This window comes from Mus caroli, chromosome 19 (assembly GCF_900094665.2).
Source record: "Mus caroli chromosome 19, CAROLI_EIJ_v1.1, whole genome shotgun sequence".
Taxonomy (NCBI): Eukaryota; Metazoa; Chordata; class Mammalia; order Rodentia; family Muridae; genus Mus; species Mus caroli.
Genome location: NC_034588.1, coordinates 52777885 through 52783388, shown reverse-complemented (window position 1 = coordinate 52783388; position 5504 = coordinate 52777885). Strand labels below are relative to the sequence as shown.

Sequence of the window (5504 nt, the reverse complement as noted above, 5' to 3'; positions counted from 1 at the left end):
GAAGAAGAAGAAGAAGAAGAAGAAGAAGAAGAAGAAGAAGAAGAAGAAGAAGAAGAAGAAGAAGAAGAAGAAGAAGAAGAAGAAGACCTGTAATGTGGATGGGTCAGGGCACAGCACCACAGACCTGAGCACCCAACAGCTGAAAACAGCCCACTGCCTCTGCCCTCAAGCACCTAGTAGGTACCACACAAGTGCACATACACATTGTGTCACAACACACAGTCAGCTGGAAGCTGTGTAACATAACAGCACCCACATTTTATGGAACAGAAAAACCCAAGGGTCAGGAAGATGACCTGAATCCTAGCTATGAAGCTGGAGAAGCTTTCCATGATAAAATACTCTTCACATCTCTTCCTCTCAATTGAGAAGTTTTTACCCAATTATCAACAATGCTATCAGACACTCCCAAGACATAACAAGCTTTGAAATAAATTATCAACATTACATGATCCCCAAGGGATAAAGAACAAACTTTTCCAGAGAACGTTCTATAATCAAACCCCAGCTTCCTATCTGTAGAGAAATCCACCCAGGGTAAGACCCAGAGGGGACGGGGGGGGGGGGGATACTTGCCGATGTCGTTGTGGGGAATCTCATCTCTCTCATTGTACTGACTGTACTTCAGTATTTTTTCCACCCTGAAGGTCTGTTCATGGGATTCTGTCTTCTTCAGGTCCTGATCCCCTAGTACAACTTTTAGATGCTTGATGTTTATGCTACAAAGTAAAATAAGATGCTCAGGAAATTGCCCTGAGATGACAGAGGAAGGAGCTATGCAGTCTAGGAAGCCATGTGACCTTGGTCAAGTGCCTGGCCTTCTGCTTCAGTATCCTTATCTGCAGTTCTTTGCTCCCTTACAAAACTCTGTTTGGGTTCCAGATAAGACAATGCACGGGGACTTCTTCATCAGTAGATGGAGAGTGCAATCACACACTCACTTTCCCCAGGAGATCTCTTTTTTTCCTCTGGGCTTGGCTACATGCCAGCCATTGAAGTCTTGAGCAAGTCTGCTGTCATTCCTGGGTAGGTGCTAATGTTCATGTGTCTAACTTCTCTTGGAGAACACTAGAATCCCAGAGGATAGAGTAGACCAGAAGTTACGCAGGCTGCCTCTCAAGCCAGGGCTCATGAGACCAGCCCTGACCATGAACTTAGAGAATCTGGAAGAGGTGATGATTTCTCAGTTCCCAGACGACACTGGAGGTGAAGATGAGAATGCCTGACCCAGAGGTTCACTGATGATAATGGGCCATTTTGCCCATTCAGGGTAGACTCCAGAGGCTCGGGAAGAAGACAGAGCTGAATTCAATCTCACTCACTGGCCTTCTTTCCGTGAGACTTTAGTTAAGACATTAAACTTTCCTAAAACCCAAGTCTCCTATAAAAAGGGAATAACTATATACCTTTCCTTCAACGTACATACTAAATACTTGCTACATGGAAAGACCTCTGTAGTGAAGGCATCAGGGATACTACAATTCACAGAACACAAACCCTGCCCTCTCTTGGTCGTTAGCTACATACGGTAGACTTCATGGAACAGCTGTGGTAAGCCATGGTAGCTATATCCACTCTCATTTAAGGCTCTGTTCTTTCCCCTCTGGGCATTTAACCCCAGTCCTGCCAAAACTTCTGAGGTGTCACTTGGAGGGAAGAGAGCCTGTTTGTACCCCAGTCATGTGTTCTCCCTTCCCCATGGATACCTACTCAGTACAGTGGGCTGCAGTGAGCACCCAGCAGGGGTGGATCAGGGCGCCCCCACAGAAGTGGCCTTGGGGCATGGAGGTGGTCAATGGCAGTGAGGTCTGCAGGGACACCTGCCACGGGTGCTTGCCTGCTGTGCTCTTAAAGCCCCCGTAGATACGTTTGACTGTGTGTTCAGCTACCTCCGTCTTCCCACAGGACTCGGACCCTGGCAGCTCCATCACAGGCTCCAGAAGGCTTTCCACTGGGCTAGGGGTGTCTATAGGGCACATGAAGATAAACCACACAAGTTGTTCCTTTGGAGGACATAGCTGGAGTCATAACTCTGACCACAAGTTGACCAAATGCCCAGAGCCAAGAGACGGCACACCTTTGATATGTTATTTGGTGACTGAGACATGTCGGATGACTTAGGTAATATTAAGCAACTTCACAGAATTGGTGTGAAAGATGTTGCTTTTATCTGCATATTTTGAAGTGCATTACTCCTAGGATGTACAAACATATATGAAAAGTATACAAACCCATTATGGACATGCATAGTATGTCATCATTAACGCATGTTTTCAGGCTTTTTTTTTTCTTTAGCATATTAGGGGAGGTAGGAGATTCATCCAGCAAAGGGTGTAAGGGTTATACGGCTGCAAGCTTGTTCTGTTCCTTGAGATTGTACAGAGGGAGATATAACACCCAATTCAAGAGTTCAAGGGGGCTTGTCAGAGAAAGGAATGCTTGAGTCAGTTCTCAAAGAATGGTTAAAAACAAACAAAAGCAGATATGAGATAGAGCATTACAGAGAGGTACCCATAGAATGGTGCTGAGTGTGTGGAACACAGAGAGAATCCCTGTGGTCAGAGAGATCGGCATGTTCTTTCAGATGTGGCTGGAGAGATGGGCCAATAAAGATTGTCAGAAAGAATGAGAAGCTGGACTTCAGACCATAGCTCATCCTGAGAGGCCACAAGGGCCCAGCCAGTGATGGTCATTGTCCACGCAACACACACAGTGTATGACACTGAGGGTACTGAACTGGGGTTAGGAAAAAAGGTTTTAGATCTAATCTGGGATGATAGAAGTGTCGAGGCTAGCTCATTGTCCTGAGGGCTACAGAAGTCTGGGAAGAGTGATATGCTTGTTTGTGAAGCAAGGGTCAAGGGTGGGAGTGGTCAGTCACCAGGACTCCCATCAGGACGTCTCAGGACCACTCGTTTCCTCCCCAGGCCCTGTGGGTAGCACAGACTCACCAGGCACTGGACAGACTGTGACATCACAGTATTCCCATTTCACCTTCTCACTGTTCACCTTGACGAAACACCAGGGTTTGTGGTCTCCATCTGGGTTTCTAAAACACAAAGATTTAAGTGACTGACCATCAAGGCTCAGAGGCATTCATCTCACGGAAGCACCCTGAGTCAGAGGATTCCTGGTCCCCACACCATCTGGGAACCGTTCTTCACTGACTCCTCCAACAGGTTAGCAAACCGTGGCACACAAGCATGCTCACAGATGTCGGGCAAAATGTTAACGTCAGGAGGAGAATCCGGGGGATCAGAAAGTAGTTTCCAACCAGTGTGCTGGACCATGGGAGACATGAAACATAGGGGAAGCGGGGTTCCTATTGAAGATCCTGACTCAATGTGGTCAGGAAGTGTTACAGACAGACAGACAGACAGACAAACACGGTTAGAGCTGGCCCCAACCCCCAAGACCCAGGCATGAGAATCCTTTAGGAACTAGTCAAAGAGTTTCTCTATGAAGATAACGCCACAAGAAGGCATCTCCGAGTGAGCATTTAGAAAACAGAGGTAGGGTGCTGTGTGCAAAGAAGACGCCCTTGCGTGTGGGGCCAGTGCAAAGACCAGCAAAACACCCCCACTCTCCGGACACAGATCTCGCAAGTCATCGACCTTGGTCAGACTAAAGGTAGAGCTAGGAACGCAGTTGTCTGGAGACAGATGACTCGGGAAGTCTAATCCATTTGTTCCTCAGCCTCTCTCTTGATGGCAAGTGGCTCCAGGTGACTATTTCTGCCACAGAATCCCAGAATTCATGTGGAAGGTAGTATGTCATTTCTTGGGTTTTGGTTGTCTTTTTTTGCCTCATTGTTCTCTTTTTACCCTTGCTGGGTATCTGCAATACCCTGTGGTGCTGACCCCCCCCATCACCGTCCCACCCGCACGACACGTGTAGTTAGTAAGAAATGAACTTCGATGTGCACGAGGCCCCGAGACCAGGGGAGTTTTTATTGTTAACCCGAGTAGGATGCTTCCCTGTTCAGAAAGAAGGCTGCTGACTTGCAATCGGTTTCAAAGGCAAGCAACCAAGATGCAGTAATTCGTACCTGCAGAAGTTGTGCTCTGCGATCCCGTGGGTCTCCGCATCCTCCATAAACATGTTATAAGTCTCCTGCAAGAGGAGGTGGGAGTTCCAGTAAAGGCATGGGTTCTGGTTGACTGTCTTACTCACTTTGCCTCGGTAAGAGTAGCCATCGCCCACATAACAGTCGTCCGGACCTCGGAGAGAGCAGGCCGCCTATGAGAATGGTCAGTCATGGACTCGTTGCCCGAAATTAGGGTTCGTGGGGATATCAGATGGGTCACAGGACTGGGCCTGATCATGTGTTATCTCTAGGTTTTATCATAGAGCTCCAGAATGGTCCACATTCAACCAGAATTAAAAATATGAAATCCTCCCGTTTGAGAAGGCGAGTGCTTACAGAATGACTAGGGGAGGTGGGAAGGGGCCCTCGTGTGGTCTGGGCAGAGGGTTGATTTGCTACAGCACACCCCAGACCATCACTTCCTGGGCAGGGAGCTGACAGGCTCTGTGCTCTGAGGTTGGAAGACTAGAGGAGTGGAGCTTGGGAACCTCTGAGCCATGTGTGTAGGAGACACTTGGACAGAAAAGGCACTCGCGGTCTCACTTGTCCCAGAGTCTTTGACGGTAGTAGGGAAGAGCCATACCTATTTCACAGAATCTCCCCTTATACTGGTCTGCACAGGCACAGCTAAACCTGGATCTCCGTCTATGTCGGGAACAGACTCCGCCATTCTGGCAGGGATTTGGCCTGCACGCCGGAAGCACTGTGAAAACAGCAAGTGGGACCCAGAGGGCATGTTAGGAGGAGGTGTAACACTCTGAATGGTGGCACTCTTCTGGGGTCATCCTCTCTTAAATGACGGAACACCATAGGGCACAGACAGATCATTGACACCCTGGCAAATGTCACAGAAAGCCTAGACCAACATGCATAAAGCCAGATGGATGGAGGACACGCAGAAGAACAAAACCAAACATCCCCCTTCCCCAAAATGTAAGGGTCACGGAGTCCTTACAGACTGATCTTAAAGTTCTCAGATAGTCTGATCTAGGTAGAAACTCGTCTGTGGCCCTTGAGAGCTATGTGACCGTGGGTAAGTTAGCCACCTCTCTGAATTTTAGGTTCTTCATTTATGAATTTCTTTTTCTCATAGACAAGGGTAAATCTCTTGGGATGGTGTACCTACCCATAGCAGTGACTCAGTGTATAAGTCCCCAACACAACCCTTCTCAGGAAAAGGTCAGTGCCCACTTCCTGGAGGAATCAACTTCCAAGGTGAGTGTGTGTGTGTGTGTGTGTGTGTGTGAGTGTGTGTGTGAGTGTGTGTTTGTGTGTGAGTGAGTGTGTGTGAGTGTGTGAGTGTGTGTGAGTATGTGTGTGTGAGTGAGTGTGAGTGTGTGTGTGAGTGTGTGTGTGTGAGTGTGTGAGTATGTGTGTGTGAGTGTGTGTGTGAGTGAGTGAGTGTGTGTGAGTGTGT

The 5504-nt window shown here is 48.0% G+C and overlaps 1 protein-coding gene across 2 annotated transcripts in view; it reads right to left on the bottom strand.

Moving 5' to 3' along the window:
- Positions 1-5504, bottom strand: part of Habp2 (hyaluronan binding protein 2) — a 34129-nt gene that overhangs the window by 5905 nt on the left and 22720 nt on the right. The window contains exons 6-10 of one of the 2 annotated variants that reach the window (XM_021152166.2): positions 4671-4790; positions 4049-4220; positions 2952-3049; positions 1711-1966; positions 577-719 (exon numbers count right to left, since the gene is read on the bottom strand). In XM_021152166.2, coding sequence (XP_021007825.1) covers positions 577-719; positions 1711-1966; positions 2952-3049; positions 4049-4220; positions 4671-4790 — 789 coding nt within the window. Of the gene's footprint in view, positions 1-576; positions 720-1710; positions 1967-2951; positions 3050-4048; positions 4221-4670; positions 4791-5504 lie in introns of those variants that run through there. The other variant, XM_021152167.2, reaches the window with a different exon arrangement.